This window comes from Balaenoptera acutorostrata, chromosome 1, assembly GCF_949987535.1.
Source record: "Balaenoptera acutorostrata chromosome 1, mBalAcu1.1, whole genome shotgun sequence".
NCBI lineage: Eukaryota > Metazoa > Chordata > Mammalia > Artiodactyla > Balaenopteridae > Balaenoptera > Balaenoptera acutorostrata.
The window spans coordinates 109,630,921-109,656,941 of record NC_080064.1 but is presented as its reverse complement, the minus strand read 5'-3'; the positions used below and the strand labels follow the sequence as shown (position 1 = coordinate 109,656,941).

At 54.9% G+C, this 26,021-nt stretch overlaps 2 protein-coding genes across 6 annotated transcripts; both read right to left on the bottom strand.

Moving 5' to 3' along the window:
* Positions 1–1,708: 1,708 nt before the first annotated feature.
* On the bottom strand, positions 1,709–14,091 carry ADAMTSL4 (ADAMTS like 4). Of its 5 annotated transcripts, none has more exons than XM_057536484.1 (18): positions 13,729–14,091; positions 10,922–11,067; positions 10,645–10,702; positions 9,978–10,333; positions 9,112–9,793; positions 8,769–8,871; positions 7,862–7,998; positions 7,286–7,490; positions 6,886–7,058; positions 6,621–6,732; positions 6,331–6,459; positions 6,006–6,135; positions 5,464–5,668; positions 4,955–5,131; positions 4,432–4,638; positions 4,160–4,339; positions 3,741–3,885; positions 1,709–3,590 (listed from the first exon to the last, which is right to left on the bottom strand). In XM_057536484.1, exons 1-18 carry the CDS (start codon positions 13,822–13,824, stop codon positions 3,454–3,456), a joined length of 3,378 nt encoding a protein of 1,125 aa, XP_057392467.1. In that variant the 5' UTR covers positions 13,825–14,091; the 3' UTR covers positions 1,709–3,453. The 5 variants fall into 5 exon arrangements, with proteins under 5 accessions (XP_057392467.1, XP_057392427.1, XP_057392607.1 ...); XM_057536444.1 differs by having other exon boundaries at positions 1,712–3,590; positions 6,331–6,516; positions 13,729–13,926; XM_057536624.1 differs by having other exon boundaries at positions 1,713–3,590; positions 6,331–6,516; positions 10,922–11,151; positions 13,729–13,867.
* On the bottom strand, positions 11,171–13,481 carry LOC103005816 (uncharacterized). The gene is given in 9 exon segments (XM_028165446.2): positions 11,171–11,966; positions 11,969–12,018; positions 12,020–12,039; positions 12,041–12,088; positions 12,091–12,123; positions 12,126–12,350; positions 12,353–12,452; positions 12,454–12,535; positions 12,538–13,481. Coding segments are annotated over 9 exon segments (753 nt in total). The 5' UTR covers positions 12,662–13,481; the 3' UTR covers positions 11,171–11,895.
* Positions 14,092–26,021: the final 11,930 nt, after the last annotated feature.

Below are 26,021 nucleotides of genomic sequence, written 5' to 3'. Positions count from 1 at the left end.
AAGTCTCTGTTTGTAAAACTGGGGAGAAGGGGAAACAGGAAATGAAAGAGGATCTGGTTGGACGGAATCTGGAAGGGACCTTCTCCTTGCATTTTGTTCTCACTCTCATCCCTCTGCCCTCCTGCCGCCCTCCAGGTCTATCGAGATCCTCCCCTAAAGGGCTCCTGAGGGAGGGTGTCTTCAGGTTGAGACACTCATGCCGTAGGTCAGCAACTGGGGCCCTGTGCTCTGCTTCACTCCTAGTTAACCACAGAGGTTGAATCTGGATAAGTGAAGAGTGTGGGTCTGGTCTCCTCAGACTCACCCCTGCAGCTGTGAGCACCTGCTTGTAGGGAGGCCCCTGGTTGGGGAAGTATAGAAGCTAAATTTAGTCTGAAGGCTGAAGCTTAATTGGGTGGGTAATTACCCTGGGGAAACTGGGAGGGGGGAGGGGAGAGGAATTCTGACCCAGCTGAACTGAGACCTCACAAGTTCACCCCTAAGTCCACTGACACAGAACCACAATCCCCTTCCCCCAACAAACACCGAGAAAACGAGAAGCCCTAGCAATTTGCTGGCCTTCTGCACGCTTGATCTCTCTTGTGCACATCAAGATTGTTCCCATCACCACCCCACCCCCACCTCGATTCTCAGGGGTCCAGTTCCTCTGAGTCCTTCCCTAAATTCCACCCAGGGCACCAAACCTAGGGGCCCATCTAGCACATCTCCCTGACCTTGGGTTGCAGCTTCCTCTCTCCCAGCCCTCCAGAGGGTTTCAGAGGTCATCAAAGAGGTATCTGGCCACACTACTCCCCTCTAAGGGGCCAGGAAAAGGGGTGCTTGGGGTCAGGTTTCTCTTCCTGAAAACTTTCACATTGACACCCCCCCCCCAATACTGACCTCAGTGACCAGAGAAAAGAATCCTTAGGGGCTGCACTGAATCCTAGCTTTAAAATGAGGTGAAAGGGGGCGACCCCCCAGATGAAAGCCCACATCCTGAGCAGTCAGAGGCTGGAGCCTATGAGGGAGCTGGGGGCTATCAGAAAGAGAAGGGAGTTACCGAAGCTGGGGGAGCCCTTAGAGGGGCTGTGGCTGCATTCCCCACCTGTGATTGGTTCTCAGGCTCAGGCCAAACTCCAAACCTGCCCGGCAACAGCCCAGAGAGGCCCAAAGAGGGAGGAGGAACTTCGGGGAAGTCAGCTGAGCAGGGGCCACCGCCCAGCCTTCAGCTTCCAGGAATCGCTGGGAGGGCCCCAGCTATTCACCACACCCCTCCCTCGGTCTCAGGGCTCCGCCTTCAGCCCTCCGTATCTACAGGGCTGGCTCAGGTCCCACTTCCCTGGTCCCCCCGCGTCTCTGATCCCCTAAGGGGTTCACCAAAGAGAGGAACACATCTTATGCCTTCTCTTTACACTAAGCAGAGACACTAAGACTGGGCTTTCCTTGTACCCCCGTCCTTACTCCTCGCCCTGGACTAAAGTCAGTTTCATTTTCCTTTCCCCCCATTTTCTTTTGCCTCCTTCCTCATGCACTGTCCTCCCAAGATGTTGTCCGGAGTCTTCCTTCTCAGCCACTTCCAACCCAGGGAAAGCCTGCTTCCCAAGGCAACAGTATGATGTGAGGGAGCTGCCAGAGCAGAGAAGTCCTGTCTCCTCAGGCAACTCTGGGGTCCTCCCCAGTGTCTGGGTGTCTGGATGTGCAGGCTCAGGAAACAGTAGTCACCGAGTTCAGCTGTTTCTGCAGGCCTTTATTTACGGTCTTACTCGGCCAGACTTGTAGAGGCGCAGGGATGGGGGAGGGATGCTTCTAATGGGGAGAGAAGCTCAATTCTATTGCACTTCCCCTCTTCCTAGGCATGGGGACCCCTGGGAAGTCTGGCTTCCACAAGTGGAGATCTGGACTCAGACCTCAGAATTGTAGGGGTCAGGGAGAGGATCTGTGTTATGGAAAAGGCTGCCCACTCTCACACCACCTCTAGCAAGCTATTTACCTTGAGAGCGGACATGGGCGGGGGAGGGAGGAGGGAGGAGAGTAGGGTGAGACATCTCTGAAGAATGTGTCTTTGGCAGGACATCCAGTACTGCCTTGGCTCCACCCTCGACTCCACCCCCAAGTCCCCTAGAGCCGGGCCAGGCTCCTCCTCCGGCCGTTTCTGCTGAGGGAGAGGGGTGTGGGGTGTGGGGTGTGAATCATTTCCTTTCCTCCCACCCTATAAAAAGCAATAAACCAAGAGCTTAATAGGGAGATGGGTAATAGCAGAAAGGATGAGAGGGGAAGGAAGGCAGGGCCAAAGAAAGGGAACAGGAAAAAGGAGCCCTGAAAAGGCAGCCGCCATTCAGCTCAGCCCCAGATGGGAAAAAAGTGCTACTAGATTCCAAGAGACTGTACAGAAAGACTCAGCCTACCAAGAAACCCACCATAGACCAAGCAGTTTCTTCTTCAGCTCTGGACCCAAGCGCCCAACTCCATACCTAAACTGGGAGAAGTGGTGACCTCTAGTGGTCAATGACCAACCTGCAGGGCCTGAGGTGGGCCAGGATCCTCTCCCTCTCTGACCAAGGCGCCTGGTCTCAGGTGACTGGGGCTCACTCATTAGCCTTTCTGGACCCAAACTCTCTCCACCTGGGCTCCAAGTACCGTTCCCCTTCCCACCCTTCATTCTGATCTCACACTGCTTGCTTAGGTGGCCTGTATGGCTGGGTTCCCACGAGGACAATGAAGAGCCTGTTTCTCATTTGTCATAATCATCTTTAATAAAAAATAAATTAGTTCTGGGGTGGGAACCATTTTAGGAGGTGGGGAGCGGGAGCAGGGGCTAGGGTGTCTTATTCTAACCTTTCTCTTTTCCATCCTCTGCCCAGCTGGTCCCTGCTCTGGGGAGATAGTCTCTCTTCCTGGGGAAAAGCAGGATTGGCAATGGCTCACCCCATCCCTAGCTAACTGTGAGAGGGAGGGATAGAGAGACTAAGTAAGGGGAGAAAGGGTCAGAGGACAAAAGGATGGTTTAGATGATGTGTGGCCTGAACAGGAGAAATGAGGTTTAGGACACAAAGTTGGGATTAATGGGGAGGCCAGACTCTAAGTAGCTCAGATTCCCAAAGAGTTGCAAACTTGCTTTCCTTTCAGCCTAGAAAACTCTCACGGAAACAGGCATTGTCCCCTCTCCCGGTTCCTTCTCAGTCTGTGTAACTTCTTTTTGAGAAGTAATACAGATTTATGGGCGCACACACATCCACACAGGCCCAGATACACATCTGGGGGCATACGTGCACACACATCATCACACCACTGCACAGACCCAACCACACGTCCTGACGGTTACTGTCCGTCATCTTGCCACCTTCGACCACCCTGGGGGACGTCCCTAGTGAGACCAGGACAGGCTAGAGAGCCAGAGGGTACAGAGTGGGCTGATTGACAGGTGACTGATGGTGGCATGAGAAAACCACGAGGAGAGGGCCTCCTGGGCCCATTTCAGGCGGGCTCCGGGGGAGACCGCTCCAGGACATGGGCGCAAGAGCGGCAACAGGTAGCTGTGTAGTAGGGATAGACGCAGAGCCGGGCCTGCACCACCAGGGGGCAATGTGGAGAGCTGTCCTTGCATTGATCATCTGGGGACAGAGAAGGCCGTTGGGCACAAGAAGTCACCAAGATCCATCCCGCTGGAGGTGTGTTGCCCACTCCCACTCGTCCTTCCTAATCTCCACCCACACTTCAGCTAACTCCGCTCTGCTGGGGATTGGGGAGAGGGAGCTCTTTACCAGGGCGCTGGCTGCAGGGTTGGCTGTTACAGGATCGTTTCCTGGAGGGCCGCAGGTGAGGAGGGCATCGGATGCTGAGTGTCTGGTTGGCGGTCAGGCACTGGACCTCCCTTGTCTGCACGCCCCCCTGGCAGGAGCGAGAACACTGGGGAGACCCCAGCTATCAAATCAGACCTTTGCTGTGTCCCAGGCTCCTCCTGAACCCCAGGCCTCCTCCTCCTCTGAAAGGAGTTGGGGGGCTCTCCGGGAGCATTATGAAACCCCACGTGGAGGGGGCCCACCTGTCCTCCTGGTCTAGGAAATGGGACAAGTTAAAGTGCCGCTGGCCTTAGCCTGGGGCACAGAGGGAGGCACAAGGAGGGAAGCCTCCCCTCCCCTGGAAGTCCATGCTGAGCAGGGCAAGGGTGCCAGGCACTCACCGGACTCCAGGGTGTAGAAAACCATCGGTCCTGGCAGTCCTGCCCCTGACAGGGCTGCAGGGCAGGGGGCCTGGGCAGGTGGGAACAGTTGCTAGGGGAAGTCACATTGAACTCAGTCCCCAGTTTGGACACGCAGATGATGTCTCTACGCTGCGTGCCAGAGCCACATTCTGAGGAGCACTGACGGAGAAGACGGGAAGGGAGAGCAGGATTACTCCTACCTCCCCCCAGGGAATCCCACCGACGGGCCCCCTCCCAGGCTCTCAGCTCACCTCTGCCCAGGGCCCCGTGTACCAGCACCACGTCACCTCACAGGGCCCCAAGCTGCAGGCACGCATGTCAGGGGGGCGGCTTCCTGGTGCACAGGTCTGCTCAGTGGCTCCTGTCCCTGTTTCCTCCTGGCCCTCCCCATGGGTCTCCCCACTCCCGAGGCAGACAACAGAACGTCGCTGGATTCCCGTCCCACACTCAGCTGAGCACTGTTGGGAAGCAGAGTGTGAAGGGAGGCTGGAGTGACAAGTAGGGGAAGGGGAGGGGGCTGAGGACAGACACATCCGGATCCGGGAGTTAGGGAATGCCCCAGGGGTACCAGCCAGATACGGGGAAACTTTGCCAGGCAGGGGTCAGGATGTCAGCGTAAGTTTTTCTCTGAGTCCCCAACATCAGCAGTGTCTAGCAGACGGCAGGTGCTTGCTCAATCAATGTTTATGCAACCGTGCTGGAAAGGCCCCGGGAGGGTGTCCTGGGTGGGGGTACCGGGGGCGTGGGGCTCGGCTGAGGGGGTGTGGGGCCCACCTTGGAGCTCCAGTCGCTGTGGAACCAGGCTGTGGTGCAGGGCCCCATGTCACAGGCCTCTCTGCTGGGGGGCCGCGGGGGGCCTGAGACGCACTCCTGCTCGCTCACTTCATCACCGTTGTTGCCGACACAGCGGACCTGTCGGCTCCTCTGGCCGCGCCCGCACCGCACAGAGCACTGAGGGGACGAGGGGCATTCAGGCCTGGGCTTCCCGGCTGCCTCACCAGCCTCCAGCTCTGGGGCCTCTGGACCAGGATCTGCCTTTGATGCCTGGCTCAGCGGTTACAGGGCTTCGTGGGCTGAGGAGCAGGCTGAGTATGGGGCTCTGGGCCCCCAAGCCCCAGTTCTGTCTCTTCGCAGACTTACAGATGGAGGTTCTACATGAGATCTCATTTGTAAAAGTTTCTGCTGATTAGAACGGAGTTGGAAAAACCACTGCTCTAGCTCACTGGTGCCCACGCTTCCAGGATCTTCCCACTCCAAGAGCTTCCTTGCCTGGGGCCACTCACCTGGCTCCAGGGGGAGCGGACCTCCCAGCGGCCGCAGAGGCGCAGCTGGCACGGCTGGGTGATGTTGGGCCGGGGCAGATGTCCGCAGCGCTCCAGGGGCACCGACGAGCCGCCGCCCCCAAACTCCTGCCGGCAGCGCAGCTGACGGTGCTGGGTGCCGGGGCCACAGGAGCGGCTGCAGGACGTCCACTCGCCGGCCTCCCAGCTATGGGCGTGGGCAGGGAGGGGAAGGGACAGAGACACAGAGGGCAAAAACAGAGATGTGTGGGGCTGCCACGTTTGGGGAAGGGGACGACAGACTGGGGCTGGGGACCCCTCAGAGGAGAGTGGGCATATTTGGAGTCTGGGATCCCTTGTGGGGCTCAGGGTTTCCTTGTTGTCTATGGAATGTCAGCCTTTCTCACTGAATAACGTCTCTCTGAAGCCAGGAGATCTTGTGTTGAGTGCAGAGTCCAGGTGAGATCCTATGGGGGCGAGGATGTGTTTCCCCGGGGCAACCGTCGTGTCCCTAGGACCCTAACCCTCCCGTGGGGCACACTCACTACGGTGGGCACGGGGGGCCGTGGCAGGGTTCCTGGGAGGCTGGGGGCCTGGTGCCCACGGCACAGCTGCGTTCATCCAGTTCCTCTCCTGACTCACGAGAAATGCAGAGGAAGACAGGGCGCCAGACACCTGAAAGGGATAAAAGGGAAGCCAGGGGAGGCAGGATAGCTCGGCATCCAGTGTCAGTGGGGTCCCAGGCACTGAAGTCCGATTCGGCACAGAGTCAAGGTGTGGACCCACAATCCAGGCTATGGGGTCAGGAGTGCCAAGCTGGGGATCTGGGCTGAGGGTGCCAGGAATACAGGCTGGTGCGTGAAGTCTCACCTTTTCCACAGGAGGCCGAGCACTCAGAGTGTCCCACCCGTTTCCAGTATCCGGCTGGAGACCCCAGGGGTGTCCTGGGATGGGGCGGGGCGGGCATCTGGGGGATCCGCACCTGACGCTGGAGGGTGCCTGGGGTGCGGGCAGGGCGGGGTACTGAAGCAGGTGGGGGCTCTCCCCTCAAAACCTCTGCGCAGGGAGAGCCGGGTAGACAAATTAGATGCATCCCCATTGCCTCGAGCTCCCCTCAGCCTCTCCCCACCTCCTTTTAGGTCTGGGGATCAAAGTCTTACCAGGCTGGAGTTGGGGGAGACGGGGCTCTGGCGTGGGGTTCTCAAGGTTTGGAGGAGGTGAAGAGATGACATACTGGTAGAAAACACCTGGGTTTTCCTCCTGAAAGATCATCTGGGGAGAAAAAGAGAAGGTAATGAATGTTTGGGGGTGGCCAGGGGGGCATCCACTAGCCTTCTGCCCATCTTGAGACCCACAGCTTTCCCCTCAGAGGAGAGGCAGTGGGGCGGCCTCCTCCTCCGGCCCAGGCGCAGGCCCCTCGCTCACATAGACATCCACAGGCTGGGTCGTGGGGCCTTCCGCGGACAGACTCTCTCCCACGCCCTCCTCTCGAGGAGGACGGCTGTACCGGAAGACAGTCCCGCCGGCGGCGTAGGACCCAGGGGGATCCACAGCCCAGTTTCCATTAATGATGGACCGGCCCCCAGGGCCACGAAGTGCTGGAGGTGGCAGATCAGGACATGCGAGGTTAGTCATACTGTCCTCCTCTCCCACCACTTCCCTGACAGCACAGAACCCCACATACCCCGTGCCCACGCGGGAGGGAGGAAGGGAGCCCTGACTTCCCGGGTGGCTCATTTGCCGTGCTGAATGGGGGTGTGAAGGGCAGAGCCAATAGGCCAGGAATGGAACGGGGGACCAAGACTCGGGGAACCCAGGGACTCACCGAGGTAGTTGGAGCTGGGCCGGAGCTGGGCGATCCGGAGCCGGGAGGCTCCAGCAGGAATCAACAGGATTTTCTGATAGCCCAGAGGGCCCCCCCGGTCAGTGAGGTTCCCCGAGACGAGGCGACAGGTAGAATCATCACCCCCACAGACTCCACAGCCATCTGGACGCCTGCCCGAGCCAAGGATCCCATCACAGCCAGGGCTCTGGGGGAAAGCGGAGTGAGGCAGGGTCTGCCAGAAGCCAGACACCACCTCCAACCCTGGCCTGGTCATCTTGGAGCCTTCGGCTCACCACGTGCCTTGACCTCTGCACTACAAGTGAGACTTGTAGGTTCTCTGTCAGCCCCACCATCCCCAGCCAGCCTCTGGGAAGCTTGGATGGGCTTAAGGGGGTCTTTCTTGCAGTTCGACTCTTGACTCTGCTCAGCCCTGCTTGGCAGGTAAGAACTTTCCTCTCTGCAACCTGAGTCTGGTGTTTTGCCATTGTGATGATGAGCAAGGAGACTCTGTGTGTGTGCCTGTAGTAGTTATTAACACTGCCTCTCTCCCCATGTGCGCACCCCGCCCCCCCTCACCAGACAGTGTCCGGCCACACAGATGTCTGGGGCTCCAGGCTGACACAGGGTCCCGTCCTGGACCTTTTCGGTGTGACGGACATAGAAGCGGAAGCCACGGGGACGGCAGTTCAGTTCACAGCGCTGGGAACCCTGAACTAAGAGACAGGGTAGAAGGGTGGTTAGCTGGGGTCCCTGGCAGGAGGTTAACTGAGAAAGAACCCAGGGCCCTGAGAGCGGCTTGGCTTGCCTTATATTAGCAATAGGGCATCCTGAGGTTGCCGAGGTCACTGTGGATGAAGGGAACACGACAATTCTGTACTCTGAAAGGTCAGTTTGAGGGTCACACAAAAGTTGGGTCAGATCAATTGAGGTCACTAAGACCAGAAAAGGGGTTGTGAGCTCTGAGAGAGGACAGATACGTGAAACTATGATTATGTGAGTTCAGAGCTCATGAGGGCTTGTCTTGGTATCAAGGTGACACAGGCTGAAAATCAAACGGATGGTAACTTGGGAGAAAGTGATACAACACTGTCCAGGATCCATGGGGTACCTCCACCAAGCTGTCACCACTGGACAGGATCTCTCTGACCATACCCTGCTCATGTCACATCCATCCCACCTCCTGGGTTGGGCTTCTTCCCAGAGGAGACCAGCCAAAGGGCACCTCTGGACACATCCCTCCTCCTAGCCTGACCCCTCTGCTGACCATACACTGCCATCTGACAGCTAGGGCTCTGTCCGAAACCCCCAGCCCTTTCTGGGCCTGTTCTGTCTCTTCACCCCAGCACTGGGAAATAAGGAAGACAATATGACACAGGAGAAATACAAGAGCCTACAGAGAAGAAAAAGAGGGGCTGAGTGTCTCCCTCCCCATCATCCCCCAATCTCCAGCCCCCCTGTCCAGGGAGTGGGCTAGAAACCTCACCTTCTGTGAAGGGCTCCCACTGGTACAGCTGACCCATGAACTCCTGGGAGTCAAAGGCTGCACACTGCAGGGCCCGGGGGTCTGGCTGCTCAGGGGGGCAGGGCTGAGGTGGGGGATACAGAGGAGTCAAAGCTGGGGAGGAAAATGGGGGTGTGGGTCAGGGCTGGATTGGGGAGATAGGGAGGCAGGTCAGGTCTATGGAAGAGCTCCAAGGTCCCTACCCTGAAGAGGTCAGATGCCAAGGCCCTTCTCCCTCAGGTCCAGATCTGACAGGCTGAGGACCCAGGCTCAGGGTCAGGGAAGCAGAATTGGAAGTCTGGGAGGGGTCCAAGAAGGAACTCACCGCTTGGCTGCAGGCTCTCAGCTGCTCACTCTCCCCAGAACATCTTGGGACAGGGCTACTGGGAGCAAAGAGGCTCCAGAGGGGGCTGGAATGGGGGCCAGCACTCAGCAGAGGCAACCAGCCATCTGGGTAGTGAGGGACAGACTCCGTGAGGGACCCATGAAGATTCCCCCCAGGTCTCCAGTGCTCCCGGCTTTGCTGGCCTCGGCTCCGAGGGACAGAAAGGAAAGGATTAGGGTGTCTCTCTGCCAGCCGGGGACCGGCCCAACCCTGGGAACTTGGCCTTCTTGGCTGAGGGGACATGTGAAAGGAGCTACCTTCTCCTGGGGATGGAGGGAACAAGGAGGACTCTGTGCCAGAGGCCTGGGCTCTGGGGTGGGGCCGTGTGAGGGCAGGCCTGGTTCTAGAGGGCATCTCTGTCTGAGCAGCTTCGGGGCTTGGGGGTTCTCCCGGGGGGGACAGGGTGTGGGCAGACGGTTCAGTAGGAGGGAGTTCAGTTTGCGGGGTGTGGTTTGCAGAAGATGGCTCTGTTCTTGGAGTCAGGGATGGAAGATCTGAGGTCTTCGAGAGCTCAGAGCTGAGTGGTCTCCTGGGGTGCCTGCGGTTCCGATGGAGCGGCAAAGCAAAGGGCACTCTCCCATAACCGAACATTCCTGGCTTGATGGGGTCTCGAACCCGGGACCTGAGAAAGTGTTGCAGACGTGGGGTCACAGCGCTGGCTACCTCGGAGCCTGCCTCCCCAGGCGACTCCCTAGCACCAAAGATAAGCCTTTATAAATGCTGGATCCTTTGCTCCCCTTTCCTTCATCCTTAGCTCCGCCCCTTGCCTAAGGCCCCGCCTCTTCCCTCAAAGCCCCACCCCTCACCTCCTGGCTCCTTCAATCTCCTGGGCCTCCTCTCTCCCTAAATGAGAAGCAGGACCTCGAAGGGGGCCACCTCTTCCCCGAGGTGGTGGCCTGTACAGGGGAAGGGTTTCTCGGGAAGTATGAGGTCTGGTGCCTTGACCCCGGGGGAGCAGGGCTTCTGGATGTCTTGGGGGCCGGGGTGGGAGGGGCAGGCCCTGGTGGAGTTGAGCTGTAGGGAGCTGACACGTCCGGCTCCTGCGCTGCACCCCAACCCCGCAGGGCTGGGAGCAAGAGGCCCACTGGTCCCAAGGACCCCAGACACCCTCAGGGCCCTGGTTCTCCTCGGGAGGTGTCTGAAGAGAGTGCCCAGACAACACCTGTGTAGACAAAAAGTTCAGCCAAAATTAGAATGATTTTCGAGGGAACTGTACAGAATATCTAGTCCAACGCTGGAGGCTTGGGGCAGTAGTGACTGGCCCAAGGTCACATTCAGTAGGAGAGGTGGGACTTGAAGTGATTTGGCAAGGAGTTAGGGAGTTGGGGAGGCTGGGAGGCTGGGAGGGCCAAGTGTGAGAGAAAGGGGCCGCGGCTTATCAGAGGCTGCGGGAAATGCAGACGCGGCCTGGAGACTGTGGGAAGCGGGGAGGCAGGGAGAGGAAAGGATCGTAGTCTCTGGTCCCTGGCTCACCTCCTGATCCAGGCAGAGCTGAGGGAGGAACAGAAGCAGCATCAGACACAACCGGGACCTGCAAACCAAAGGCAGGAGTGAAGGTGTCAGCCGGGAGCCGGAGGAGGTGTTACGACACCGCCCTCAGCCCAAGGAGGCTCCGCACATCCTGATACCAACTGCTCAGAAATCAGAAGTTACTCATCACTTCCCCCAGCCCCTCCCAGAGAGCTCTTTTCCCTCCCTTCCAGAGACCGAGACCCAGCCATCCCTCCTCCAGGGCCGCTCCACCTCTTACCTGCCCACCCACTTCTCCATCGCTCCTCCCTTGATGGCCCCAGGGCCAGGGAGGAGGGGACTGGAAATAAACTCTACTCCGGCATCTGGGCGTGGGGTGGGGGATGCGCTCTGCAGGGACCGAAGCCTGGTCCAGTCTCCAGAAAGCTGGGGGTTGGGAGGGATGACTCCTCAGAAGGACATCTCAGAGTGAGAATGGATGGGTGAAGACTGGCCCACCCCTTTATGATCCTAAGGGAGGGAGGGAGAAGGCACACTGCCCTTGTCCATCCTCCCAGGCTGGAGGGGTGGCGGTCTGCCCTCAGCCTCCCAACTCAGGCTCAGTCCCCCTCCTCAGCTGCAGGAACTTCTCAGCTCCTCCATGTCCTAACTAGGAACTGTCTCTAGGCCAGCTCAGGCACACGCATCTTTCTTAAGATGGTTTTCATCTGGCTCCCTCTCCTGCCCTCCCAGAGGTCCTGGAAAGCTGAGGAGGGAGGCTCAATGAGGACTTACCAGACACCCCCTCTGAGCTGCTGACTGGAAGCCCCTTGGGCTTTCCGTTTCCTACCTGACTCCCAGCTTTTTCTTCCCTTCTTAGCTAATAAAGCTCCTTCTGGAACACTCAGGCACATCTCTGCCTGCCTCAAACACTTTCCAGTCAAGGGATAAACTAAATGGGCTGATGGTTTAATCTCTAGAGAAGCAGGTGATTTTTCCCACTGAGATTTAACCTCCCTCTAGGGGCCAGCATCCAGCATTAGATCAATGAGGCCTTACTTCAGGCAAGACTCTGATGGGCTAGGGAAACCTGGGAAGGGGATATGCAGCTAGAGATGCCATTGCTCCCCAATCATGCACGGTCTACCTTCTGAAGAGCCAGGAAGTCCCTCCTGAAGTCTAAACTTGATCCTTGGGGAAGTGGAGCTTGGAGCCTTCCCCTGGTCTAAGCCTGACTCTCCCATCGCTCCCCCTTGCCCTCCAGCCCCTTCCTGCTCACAATGAGCCCTTCCCACCCCCACTCCTCATGCTGCTCGGAGTTCTGCTTTCCAGGAAAAAAAAAAATGTTTCTGTTGGATCCAAAAGGCACCCGGGAGAGGAATCCAAGGAGCTAATGCCGAGGTGGGCCAGCTCAGGGGCAGGAAAATGACAGAGGGAAGGGCAGGAATGTGCTTGGGGGTAGTAACTCTCAGCCCCACTTCCCTCCCTGAGACCCCAGGACTTGGGAAGTTAAGGGAGGGATCACAGTGGTTGAGCCTGAGCTGCAGGGTCTCCTCAGCTGCTTGGGGTTGGGAAGGGGGTTGCTGATGGCTGCTCCTTCCCTTGGCTGGGCTGACCACTGAGGTCAGCAACTCCGCCCTGATGGGGGGGGGGCGGGTAGGGGCTCCAGAGGAGGGCCAACGTTCCACCCAAAACTTCAGCTCTCTGCCTGACTCTGTTACTGGATGTTGAAGGGAAGGAGAGATAGGGTGATGATCACTGCCGCTTCTTGCTGCCGGGTCCGGGTCCCCTCTCTACTCCCTCTCTGCCTCTGCTTCTCTCTGCTACCTCTTTCTCCATGGGTCTACCCAGTACACATAATCCTGTCCTGAGCTGGGTTTGGCTTTGGCAGTTCCCTGGAGAAGTAAGGGGTGGGGTGGCGTGAGCTCTTGGGGCCAGGGCCAGGCCTGGCTCCCTCTCTGGAAAAGTCCTACCCCACCCCCTGCATAGCTGGGCAGGGGGCCGACACTCCCCCTCCACCCCTGCAGAAACAGATACACATTTGTGGTTTTCACCCCTTCTCATGTTCCTCATCTGGTGTGTCTCACTGCCCAGGGTGAAGAAAGGAGAGGTCAGAAGTGGTCACTCTTGGGCCAGGCTGACTCTGGTCTAGACAAACCTGGGCTCCTCCCGGCCATACCTCCACACTGGCCAGTGAAGATCAAGGAAGAGAGACCTGGGCAGAACTAACCCCTTCACCCCCAGGGGACCCACCTCTGGGAAATGGGTGGTGCTGCGGGGCAGGGCGCCCCACAGCAGGCTCCAGGGCTGGCTGGAGAGTCCCTATCTTGGATGAGAACTCCCTGGTCCTCCTTGGGCCCTCCACTCCTGGGTCCTGGAGGCCCATCCCAACAGGCATCTTCCCTTTCTAGTCGTCAGGCTGAGCTGGATCAAGGGCACCCACATGCGTCCCTCATAGCGTCCCTGTCCCCCAACTCCAGGACAGAAGAGGGTGGCGGGGCTGGGGGATGAGGGGAACACATCCTCCAGGAGCACCCATCTAGAGGAGGAGGGCAGGAGGCGCCGGGCGTGTGCCGGGAGGTCCTGGCTACGTTTTCCAATTTTACTCTGTGACTTCGTAGGAATTTTGGCTGATTCTCCGCCCGAGTGATGGGGGTCAGTGTTCCAAGGGATAAGAACCCCCTCCCCAGGAATTCGACCCCAGGGACTTCCGAGGCTATAAGAGCTATAAGAGCTGGGGCTGGGGTCGTGGCTGGGGCGCGACCGCGGGGCGCAGGGAACAGGGACGGCGCGTGCGCGCAGGGCGGGGGGTCTAACGGGACCGGGGAGAGAGGGCGGCCGGGGCCGGGGGTCCCAGGGAAGATCTGTACCTGCTCTGCTCGGCCCCGGCGGCCCGTTAACCCCTCCGCGCCCGGGCGCTCTCTCCAGGCAGCCTTGCTCTGCGGCGGCCACTGCTGCCCCTGAGCCCGGCTCCGGACACTGCCGCCTCCGGCCGCGGCTCCGCCCTCGCCCCGCCCACCCGCCCGCCACGCGCCCAGCCCGCGCCCCGAGCCGGCCCCCGGGTCGAGGCGGCCCACCCCGAACCCCTTACCCGCCAGGGCCACCCACCCCGGGCTTCGGGCCTTGGCCACCCCAGCCCGGCACCCGCCAACGGCTCGAGGGGGCGAAGCCGAGGGTGTCCCAGCCCGCTTCGGACGGAGCCATCGCTCCCGGGCTGTCCCCAGGCCCGGCTGGAGTTCGGGACTCCCGGACCCCGGCCTCCAGACCGGCTCCGAGTGGGCGGTGCGAGCGCTGCGCCTGCCCAGGCCAGGCGGCCGCGAGTGGCGCCAAGGGGCTGGGTGGTGCCTGTACCCGAGCGGCGTGGGCGAGCCCCGGGCCCCAGATCTGGGCGTTGCTGGACCGAGATGGTCCCGCCCGACCCCAGATCCGCGTTGGTCCAGGCCCTCTCCTCCACGCAGCCTCCCGTGCAAGCCCAGTCACCCCTGCCTCTCCCGAGTTGGGCTGTGAACCATGTGGTTCTGACTGCTCAGGGACTTCTATGGGCCTCGGTTTCTTCATCCATAAAATTTTACACACGGGGCATAGCGGAAGGAATGCGCTGATTTAGGAATCCGACGAGCTGGATTTGAATCTCAGCTCGAGTACTTATCAGCTCTGTGGTCTTGGATGAATACTACAACTTTTCTGTGCTGCACTTCCCTCATCTGTAAAATGGGGCTAATCTGATATATAAGAATAAGCTTGCAGATATGTCTGTCTATTCATTTATATCTGGAAGAATACACCCCAAACTCGGAATTGGGGGCAACACCTGGGCAGGGGCTGTGGGGTTGGGAGAGAAAAAAAAAACAGCCTTTCACTTTTTACTCTACATGTTTATATGCTGTTGAATTTTTAACCACAAGCATTATCTATGTTTTTAGTTATGTTAAAGAAATAAATAATATACATGAAAGTGTATGACAAAGTAGATAATAAATGGTCACTACTATTTTTAAAGTTTTATTTGCCATTTATTCATGAACCACGGTCCTGTATTGCTGGGTCTACTCAGTATTTGAAAGGTTTTGGCTTTTTTTCAGTGACTTGTCAGTATTTTATTTTATTTTATTTATTTTAACTTTTTGGCGGCACCGCCCGGCATGCAAGATCTTAGTTCCCCAACCAGGGATCCAAGCCACGCCCCGCGCCGTGGAAGTGCAGAGTCTTAACCACTGGACCACCAGGGAAGCCCTAAAATGCTTTGAAGTGTAACAGGTATACCCTTATTTGAAGTTTAACATCCATATTTTGTTTTCTCAGTAAATCCCTAAGTTTTTTCAACACAAGGAAAGAACTTTAGGCTACTTTGTGTCATCTATATTTTTTCATATTTTGTTTTTATGTTTTGTTTTTTTTTATTTGTAGAGTTAAAAGAAATATTTGAATTGGAATGATATAGAACAGACAAATGAGTCCCAGGTGCCCAGGCCTGATTTCCAACTTTTTTACCCAAGCTCAGGCCCACAGGATGGTGGGTAAGCTGGCTGGGAACCCCTAAGACCCCTGTTATTTTGTGCGGGTACAGGACAATGTTGCTAGAGCTTTTTTATTAAGTTTTTATTTTTTAAGAGACATTATAAAGTATCCTGGTTTTAAAATATTGACAAGTCACTAAAAAAACAACTTTAAGACATCAAGTACAACCTACAAAACATGACTGTTGCTCAGATTTGTCTGCAGGCCTTAAGTTTGTGCCTCTTCTGAAAACATCCTCAGTCTTGGTCTCATGCTCCTAAAGAGCTTGGGAAGATAATGGGTTAAGGCCCCCTCCCGATAGGGGTGGTTTATCATGGGACTGTTGGTGACATGCAGTCCTAACCCAGAGGCATATTTATAGTCCTGGATTTGGAGTGGGAAGCCCCTTTGCTCAGACCTCAGAGTACAATTATGATGAGATGCCCAGTCCACAGGGACAGAGGAAGATATTTTAGGTCAGGGACCTTTCAGTGCCCCCAAGTCACACTCCAGCAGCATTCACTTATCTACCAGGAGGCAAGCTGCAGGACCAGAAGGTGTGACCGAAGACAGAAGAGTGGGAAGGAAGCCTGGCCGGAGGGAAAGGTCCGCCTTTGACATTTGTAATGCTGTGAACTGAGGGTCAGATATAGTCCTTTCCATTAAGAAGTGGCTGTGAGCCAAAGAGCTCACGAGATTTATTACAGCTGTCACCTCCCATGACTTGGTGGTCTGAAAATATTGTATAAGGAAAGGAATTTCCTATGCCTCGGCACTGTGCAAAATGCCAGATGAAATTTGTGGACACTGTCTCAAGGATTAAAAGAAATTTCTAAAAAGATTATGCAATAAGTAGATGTTCACCCAAAAGTACCTGTAGGGCTAGGACAAACGAAGGACAAAAAGGGAACAGTCTAAGTATGCGTCTGACTTTGAGCTTAACATAGTGATTTAATAATAATAATAATATAGCTAACATGTATATAGCACTTACTCTGTGTGCAGGCCTCATTGTAACAGATTTGGAAACAAAGACACAGGGAATTCCAGGGGTCTCGGTTTGATCCCTGGTCAGGGAACTAAGATCCAGCAAGCCTCATGGGGTGGCCAAAAAATAAAAGAAACAAAGACACAAAGAAAAATTCGGTAATTTGCCCCAAACCTCACAGTGAGAAGCTATTACCTGTGTATGTTGTGTGCAAGTGAAATGTTTGAGAAATTTAGCTAAGTTCACTTAATAATTTTTTTTTCTGGTAGTAGATTAAAGAAGTTTTATTTGTGTTGAACCGAATAACATTTTAAACTCATGTTTCCTGTGAGACGTTGTCCCTACTCCAACATAATGCTGATGCCGATACCAGTGTGCACAGGTGGGGCCCGGAAACTAGTGTGAAACTGTGTGTCTTTTGGTTTGTGGTCATAGTACCCATTTTCAGAAAGCCCAGTGCTTGCCTTTCTGCCTCTGGGAATCGTGGTTTGCTCAACTCCTTTGTTCCAGAAGAGCCACTCTATTACCAGTTGCTACACACCAGGCTGGTCTCCAGCCGTTGATTCTCAGTGTCCTGTCACGTTGTTCCGCACTTTCTGTCACTGATGCCATTCTGCTGACCATCGGCCTAGTTAGCTTACTCCCCACAACAGTTATGAGAACAGCCTATTGTGACCTGTTCTCTACAAGGAACCTGGAGGGTGGGGGCCACCCGGCCATGTTTACCTTTGTGTCCGCCACCTCGCCTGGCATTTAATAAATGCTTGTGGGATAAGCCATGAATGAGAAATGGTGATCCCTGCCTCAGCTCTGGCCACATTCCAGCACTTTCTGATTGTTGTGTCAACCCATTTTGGCTGAGCTGGTTCTAGGATGATGAAATCATGAAGAAACAGGATGTGACCCATTTGGTAAGATGAGGTCCAAGACGAGGATGGGACTTTCTGGTCTCCCAGTCACTGCTCTGGAGACATTAAATTTGGTCAGAAACTCTCAAAGCCAGGATTCTTTTTTTTTTTTTGGCTGCCTTGGGTCTTCGTTGCTGCCCATAGGCTTTCTCTAGTTGCGGTGAGTGGTGCGCGGGCTTCTCATTGCAGTGGCATCTCTTGTTGCGGAGCACAGGCTCTAGGTGCACGGGCTTCAGTAGTTGTGGCACAAGGGCTCAGTAATTGTGGCTCGCGGGCTCTAGAGCGCAGGCTCAGTAGTTGTGGCGCACAGGCTTAGTTGCTCTGCGGCATGTGGGATCTTCCTGGACCAGGGCTCGAACCCGTGTCCCTGAATTGGCAGGAGGATTCTTAACCACTGTGCCACCAGGGAAGTCCCAGGATTCTTTTTAATTTGATTACCATATTTCAATCTTCCAGGGCCTCTCAGGCAGGTCCTGGGGTCCTTGGTGACAGACTTTGCCTCAGTACCGCCCTGAGCCATGTGTCTGTCTGTCCATCGGCATTCAAAAAACAGGAAGTCCTCAGTAAATGTTTATGGAATTGAATGATTTGATCAAACATAACCTTGGCAGCCATTAAGTTTACAAAATCGTCAGTACTTTGACAACTATGTTAAGTGGTTTGAACTCATGTGCACATCTTCTTACATATGTGTTTGGGAAACATGGCCATAAGCTAGAGCTTCTGGATTAGGCCTCCAGAATGTTTGAGAATATTCATTGTTTGCTAAATTGGGAAGATTTTCAGATGATATTCTTCCTCTGTTATAGTCTCAATATAACCGATTTACAGATTTAATAAAATGGTACCCATCACCAGGCATGGGGAACAATTAGCCAGGACCCATTCCTCTGATACAAGCCTCCACTTAGTCCTGTCCTTAGGATCTTGGAGAACATTCTCAAGTAGCCACATTCCCCTTGGCTGCTAGGGCCTGGGGAGCCCAGGGCAGTCGGCTGTCCCATGCTGCCACTGCTGCTACTGCTGCTGCTGCGAGATCCAGCCCTGGGTCCTAAAGAGATTAAGCGCTGATCCAGATTCCATCCCAACTTTGCCATTCAGGGGCTGTGTGACCTTGGGCATGCTAAGCTTCAGGCTTCTCATCTCTAAAATTGGAGTAACAACAGTACTCAGTTTATCTACTTCATGGATTATTGCAAAAGCCAAAATAAAAATAAGAGCAGGTGTGTGAAGCTGTAGAGTCATAGAGAAAAAAGTCAGTCAGCGTTATGATTAATGATGCATTTAAAATTTTATTTTAGTTGATGTGCCGCGTAAATCAAGACTCTGCGCTGTGTAAAGACTGAGACCTGGGGCTTCCCTGGTGGCGCAGTGGTTGAGAGTCTGCCTGTCAATGCAGGGGACACGGGTTCGAGCCCTGGCCTGGGAAGATCCCACATGCTGTGGAGCAACTAGGCCCGTGAGCCACGACTACTGAGCCTGCGCGTCTGGAGCCTGTGCTCCTCAACAAGAGAGGCCGCGATGGTGAGAGGCCCGCGCACCACGATGAAGAGTGGACCCCGCTCGCTGGAACTGGAGAAAGCCCTCGCACAGAAACGAAGACCCAACACAGCCAAAAATAAATAAATAAATAAATTAAAAAAAAAGACTGAGACCTGCCCCATCGCGATGCCCACGTTCTGTGCTGAGGGTCCTCTCTCAGAGCCCAACAAGATTCAGCAAGGATTTGCCAGTGACAGAGCACATATTAAATGTGTTCTCACAGCAGGTTGACAACGGTGGCCCAGCCTCTGTGCCAGGGATTGGGGAAAAAAGTTATGTTGCTGTCTGGGTAGAAGCTATCTTCCTTACTAAGAAATCTGGCAGCAGATTGGCCACCAGGACTGAGTTCTGTGATGTCTTCCCAGCTTGGCAGGCTCTTTGTGCCTTGGGGTTCGTGGACCAGAAGGTGAGGTGCTCTGGACTGGCACAGGTTCAGCAGCGGCTGAGGGCAAAGATGCACTGGGAAGACATTGTCCCAGAGTCACAGAAGAAAGGGCAGGCCCTGCTTGGTGGAGGTAGGGCGAGGGTTGAGGCCTCCAAACATTTTGAGAAAACAGAGAAACCTATTGTTTTGTTCTTGAGTCTGGAATTGCACTTAATGTACTGGCCACACATAGTACTGTGACCAATTCCAAGATCAACTGCAGATGTGAATTAAGAGCAAGGAAACAGTGTGTTTTATCCCAAGTAAGGAAGGTGGCAGAAACCCATCTTTCCTCTCCAAAGGGGCTCCTACAGAGAGAATAAATGTCCGTGTGATAAGTGGGCCCAGTGTCCAACCCCTCACCTAATTCCAGAAGTAAATTAAGAATTTCTCCAAGCAGAGCAGAGGTATACAGAGAGGCAGGCTCTGGAGGTGATGTGGGTCCTGTTTGTGGTTTGAACAGGGCACCCCTTTCAGAGTTATAGAGCAGAGCGGGGAGATCAGCTCATGTGCTGGACTCCATGGGCCAGAATCTGAGCAAGTTATTTCCACCACTTGAGCCTCAAGCAATGGCTTCTTTCTTTAGTGGACTGTCGCTGGAGACAGAGGAGTCTAACCTCAGGACTGCCCTAAGGAAAGGGCCATGGTAATTCTCCCCACAATGAATCTCGCTCTCGTGCCTAGAAGTTTCCCTGAATTTCTAGAGAAAGCCAGCTTGGTGTCAAATTAATTTTGACAAATTGTGCTGAAGGCCTAAGAAAGGCAGACATAAAAGGGTAGGAATCAGGGTACAAAACTCAAAACTGCAGCCAGAGAATCGGGCAGGGCAGCCAAAAGAGAGGCAAGAATTTTGTACATACCAAGGACTTGAAGTCAGAAATGGAAGACTCAGAGCTGGCTCTGAAGGAAATGAGTCGAGGCAGGAGGTAGTGCGGGCTTGCCCCTCTGACCACAGGCCCAGGCTCATCTCAGAGACCTTGAGGGCCCTGTGTGGACAAGCAGGGGGCCACATCTGCTCCTGGTGCTGGAAAGGTCTCCCTTCTCTTGCTCACAGCCTTCCCTGCTCCTGGCAGCTTCAGGATCTAGTCCAGCTCTAAGCATGGCATTCAAAGCCTTGCCCTCTTGGCCACAGCCTGCCCCTCTGGCTTCACCACCCCAAACAGGCAAAGCCCCCAGCCAGGGCCTGTGTGCCTCCTTGCCTGAAATGCCCACCCCCATCCATCTCCTCTGAGGTTGGAACCTTCCATGCCCCAGCAGAGTCTCTCTATGAGTGAGCCCCTCACCTCCCAGGACCACCTCTGTCCCTCTCTCTCCTTGGCCCAAAGCCCTGGCCCTGGCAGCTCTCTAGGCCCAGGAGTCTCTCACTTAGGTGTGTCTGACAGTTGCCTGCGAGGCTATTAAAATACAGCTGCCTGGTCCCCAGTCTGGGTGATCTCGTTCCTGACCTCCACGGGGGCTCTGTGCACACCCACGGGGGAGGTCCACTGGTCTAAACCACTCCTTGGGAAGTTTGCCTGTGAACCAGGTACCCACTTGGGTCCTCCAACCCAGGTATGCAGGAACCACACTTCATTTCTCAATAACAGCCTCATTTCTGTTTCAAGCCCCCCTTCCCCCGGGGGTGATGGAAACTTAATTGTCAGTTTAGGGGCTTCCCACCCTCACCTGTGGGCACTGGGCAGCCACTCATTTCCTAGCAAGATTGTGTTGGTGATGGAGAAGGTGTTTATTCACAGAGGAGAAGCTGACAAATCTCCTGGAGCAAAGGCCAGGTCCTCTTCCTTACTCTGGCCTTGATGCAGCAGGGTCACGCTCTCCCAGGGGAGGGAAGCAGCGGATGCCAGGCAAGATGAAGAACAGATCGGCCTGTGGCAGTGGGAGCCAGAACCCAGTGGAAGGAAGGGTCATGAAGGGGTACACTCAAATTTATGTAAAACTGACATCCTCTCCCCAAACCTTGCTTCCTCTCCTGACTTCTCACCTCCTGTTGTTGGGACTGTTCTTCAAAACCCTAGAGTCATCTTTACTCCTTTCTCTCCTTTAATTCCAGAATAGTACGGAAATTTAGAGGTTATTTTACCCAGTCCCTCCATTTTCCAGGTGAAGAGATTGTGGCAATTTCTGGCAAACCCAGAATTAGATCCCAGATCATGTCATGGACATGAAGTCCAGTCCTCTTCGCCCAAAGACTTCCTGTCCTTCACATAGTTATGTGTCCTCATCCCTTCTGTGGCCACCACCTGACAAAGCTCTCCTCACCTCCTGCGTGGATCACAGTGACAGTGACCAATACTAATGTGTGACACTTTGCTCCTGGCGTCCATGGAACGCCTTCTCTCCTTCCCATCCCTTACATCCTACTCATCCTCCAAGGTCAGCTCAAATGCCACCTCTTCCAAAATCAGGTGCTGGTCTGAGGTGTCCTCTTCCGCTCCAGCTGCATTTAGCACCACGCCCCAACGGCTCACGGCAGGTGAGACGGTAGGCAGGCTGCACCTGTACGAGATTCAGTTTTCCGTAATTAGATGATAAACTCCTAAGAGCAGGGACTTGCCTTACACTTCTTGGTTTCCCCTACAGGGCCTCGGGGACCACATGATAAAATTTCAGTTGCTGCTTGTGTGGTGTATGCTAAGAGGGGAAACTTTAGCAAAATGCTTAGAGGTGGCCACTGAGCCGCTGGCCCAAGTGAACTGGGAACACAAACTGAGAAGGAAATGTTTAATTTCTGGGGTAAGCAAGCTCCAAGAGTGGCTGAGGGTGAGGGAAAGAACTGATACAGTCCAGCAGGCGTCTTCTTCCAGGACAGGAGGAAAGACTCTACATACCAAGGACCTGATGTCAGAAATGGGAGGGTGGAGGCTCGCTGCAGGGGGGGGGACGCGGGGGAGGTGCAGGTGGAGGCAGGAGGTAACCAGCTCGCCACTCGGACCTGCCCCCAGATGCACAGATGTGCCTGGACTCCGGCTGAGCCACTGGCCCCAGCTGGACTTCTGGGGCTCTAAGGTGACCACTGCTCTTCCTGGGGCTGAGAAGCCTAAGGGTCCCTGCTCTGTGGCCTCACGTTCAGTCTGGGACTGCAGCCTGGGTCCCCAGCTTCCCTAGTCTGGCTTCAGCCGCTGCTCCCACTTGATTCTCCTCAGTCCACATTCCCGGACAGGCCCCACACGGTCCCTCGGCTCTGCTGGCTCAGTCAGTGCGCAGGGGACTCCGAGACTCACCCGCCGGGCATCCACCTTGGGCACTTGGGAGCTCATTGTTTTCCAGTGTCTGGTACCCGGTAGGTGCTCAATTACATTGTTTAATGAATGAGTCATCATTCTGGGGTTCAGCTCCCTGAGCCTCCCCTTTGAAGCCCCAACAGTCAGCCCAGGGTCAGCATCAGAAAGAAAATCCCTGTTTCTGAGTCCTTGTGTCTTCTCCTCACCTCAGCCCCCTGCTGTCTGGCTGTCCTCTCACCATGGGGAGGGGCTGCTGCCCCAGGAGGGGGTGCCTGGCAGACAGGGCGACCTTGGTGGAGGGTGAGGGGCGGTTATGCCCAGCACTGCCTGCCAGTCTCACTTCAGGGCCTGTCCTCATCTCAGAAACGCCAGGATGCAGAGGGTAAGAGACCTGCCTTGGCCCCGGTTCTTCACTGTGCACAGAACCTCCAGTCTCCAAGGGCTTTTTATTTTTTCTTTTTTGGCCGTGCCACGCAGTTTTCGGGATCTTAGTTCCTGACCAGGGATCAAACCCGTGTCCCCTGCAGTGGAAGCACAGAGTCCTAACCACTGGACCACCAGGGAATTCCCTCCAAGGGCTTTTTTAGATTCATCATCTCATTTTATCTTCTCCCCAAACCTTATAAAGTGGGGGTGGGCCTGTGGACATTACTTCCATTTATCAGATGAGAAAAATGAGGCAGGAGAGGATGCCAAGCGCTTGACTTAGAAAGCAGAACTGGAGCCAGAACCCAGGTCCCCCCACCCCTGGCCCAGCAGCTTCCCGGCACCGTTGTGCGCCGCTGGGGCAAGGAGAAGTGTTGGCAGGCCTGGTAGTGGTTTTCCCAGCCAGCATCCCAGCAGGAGGAGCTCACACTTTTCTGGGAAGTAACCTGCAGCCTTTCAGAGCTGGGAGCGCTGGTGCAGTACAGGCTGTCCCCTTATTTTACAGAGGAAACGGCAGCCTGGGGCCCCTGACTCCAGGCCGGCAGCCGGTATCCCCGCTGCGTGCTTGTGTGCAACAGTCAGGACCCTCAAGTTTACTGGGCCCGGATTGCATCCTATCTGATTACTGGGCCCGGATTGCATCCCATGCAGCTATAGGCACAGTGTTCCCAGGCTGCCTGGGTTCACATGCCAGCTCCTTGACCAACTGGCTGCGTGACAGGGGGACGTGACCATGCCACTACCTCGGGGCTCAGTGGGTTTTTTTTTTTTTTGTAATTTTATTTTATTTATTTATTTATTTTTGGCTGCGTTGGGTCTTCATTGCTGTGCACGGGCTTTCTCTAGTTGTGGTGAGCGGGGGTACTCTTTGTTGCGGTGTGTCGGCTTCTCATTGTGGTGGCTTAGGCTCTAGGCACTTGGGCTTCAGTAGTTGTGGCTCGCAGGCTCCAGAGCGCAGGCTCAGTAGTTGTGGCGCACAGGCTTAGCTGCTCCGTGGCATGTGGGATCTTCCCAGACCAGGGCTCGAACCCGTATCCCCTGCGTTGGCAGGCGGATTCTTAACCACGGCGCCACCAGGGAAGACCCTCAGTGGGGGTTTAAATGGGATGATACACGTAGTCTTTAACTGAATACTACCTGATCCATAGTAAGTAAGTAAGTAAATATTGGATGGTATTATTATTTAATTTAGAGTTAGAAGACTGAGTGGTAAAATTCTATTAGGCTACGCAATTATAAATGCCTGTGCTGACACCACAGAGGTGGCCCCAGGAGGAAGCTATTGAAAGGTCTGAATTTTTTCCCAGCAGGAGAGCAGCTCTGCGGTTTAATTGGCCTGCACAAAGCCACCCTGATACCTTCCCCCAGTGTGGACAAGGAGGCCCTGGCCTGCTCTGCACCCTGCCAGGAACCTGTCATCAGCAGCTGATTCCACTCCCCAGCTCATGGACCGGGATTGCTGCGGATCTGAACACCCTAGGGAGGCAAGCCCCTGCCCACTTCCTGATCACTGAGAACAGGTGGGTCCTGAAGGTCGGGCCAGACCTATCTGTGGGGAGGCAAAGCACAAGATTCTGGAGAGAATTAAGAGAAAACATTCCCATCTCAGCCTCCATCTGCCTGGCTAGGGCTGGGCATGGACGTCAGGCAGAGCAAGGGAACTTTTACTCAAAGCAAGATGAGCAACAAATATCATTTGTTGGGGATGGACCCTTCATAAAAGAAGCTGAGAGATGCATTCAGATCTGAGCCCAAGGCTCCTGGTGGGGTCGGCAGCGTGCCGTGCTCCGGAAGCCCCGGCTTCTCTTGGTGAAGTTGCAGGGCTCAGAGGAGCCTGGGGCTCAGGCAGAGGACAGTGGCCTCAGGTCCTGAGCAAGGGCATCTCCAGGGGATCTATTCTGACTGAGGCAGGAGACAGATGGGCCCCCGGGGCAAACAGTTTGAGTTCGTTCCTTGTGGACCGATACTCCGGAATAACAGGACAGTTGAGAGAGGAGGCTGGGCCCTGCCCAGATAGAAGATAAGAGACCACATATTCCTCATTCTCGAAGTCAGGAGACCTCCCCGACTACACATGCACAGAAAGGCTCCTTGGAGGTCAAAAGGGGTGTGATGCCAACTAATGCTCACTTACCCATAAGCCTCTTCGGTAGAATCCATCTTGGCTAAGAGATGTGCAGGCACACATGGGAAAATCCTGAGCTATACCAAATTCAGACTTCGAACCAGGCAAATCAAAATGATTGGCCAAAGGAAACCTGGAAAAAGTGCCCCATATAAGTGATTTAAACTGCCACAAGGGCGCGACTCTTTCTGCGCCCGCCCGTGTGTCTATCCACACGTACTGTACTTCTTTTTTCTCCTAATAAATACTTGTTTCACCACTTTCCATCTCTGTGGGAATTCTTTTTCTGCAAAGCCGTAGGGCCCGGGCCTTGTCACTGACCACTGATCTAGTGCCTAGGATTCGGTGCTCTCACCGCCGCGACCCGACCTCAATCACTGGCCGGGAACCGAAACCCTGCTTCAAGCCGCTGCAGGCCGAGGCCACCCGAGATCATGACCACTCTCCCAAAGCAGTGCAGTTGGCGCTCGCTGGGCAGCCGAGCCCTCCTGCACAGACCCACATCTCTGGGACAAGCTCTTCAGAGTTGAGGGCTGTGAGCACCGGTTAGCGGTGGGGTGGGTCAAGTTAGGACCAGCAGGTACGTCACTGCCCTGCCCTGGCCACAACCAAGACTTTTGCACCTTCCTCCTCACCCTATCCATTCTCCTCTGGCTTCAGTCCTTTACACTGAAGCGGATTTTTAAAAATAGGTAAAGCAGTGGTGATCATTTTGTAATGTATAAAAATATTGAATCACTATGTTGTACGCCTGAAACTAACATAATGTTTTAAGTCAATTATACTTCAATTTAAAAAAATAAAAATAGGTAAAGCACATGGTGCACAGTACAACGCGTCTCCCCGCTTTCCCCCCCTACCCCTGCCCCTCGCTGCCCACATCCGCGGGTCCTTACTAAGAAGGCACATGCGTGCACAAGCATACAAGTCAGCAGCCTCCTTTTCTATCTTCTTTTGGTTACAGAGACTCCTCTGAGAATCTGACAAAGCCTGGGTTCTTCCCTAAAATAGGGTACACACATGCACAAAATTAGTGTACAACTTCAGGGGTTCACACACTCTCTGTGGCCCATTTTGTCCTCCTGAACAAGGGATTCTGGTTGTGATTTAAAGCAACTGGGCCTGAGCCACCTCCCATCTCCTCAGTGCCATCCCCCCACATACACACATCCCCCGACTACCAGGATCTTGACAAAATCTCAACAAGGGAGCTCTTCTAAGGCTTTGACAAAACGGCTGAGGCAGGCAAGCCGTTTAGTGCCTTCTCGCA

What these genes read in the sequence shown, in the direction of transcription:
- ADAMTSL4 (XM_057536444.1), bottom strand. Translation starts at nt 13,824, where the DNA reads ATGGCTCCGTCCGAAGCGGGCTGGGACACCCTCGGCTTCGCCCCCTCG. An exon ending in GCCCAGCTCCAACTACCTCG is followed by an intron (nt 7,059 to 7,285) that starts GTGAGTCCCTGG and finishes TGCCACCTCCAG; the next exon opens with CACTTCGTGGCCCTGGGGGC. An exon ending in TTTCTACACCCTGGAGTCCG is followed by an intron (nt 3,886 to 4,159) that starts GTGAGTGCCTGG and finishes GGGTCTCCCCAG; the next exon opens with TGTTCTCGCTCCTGCCAGGG.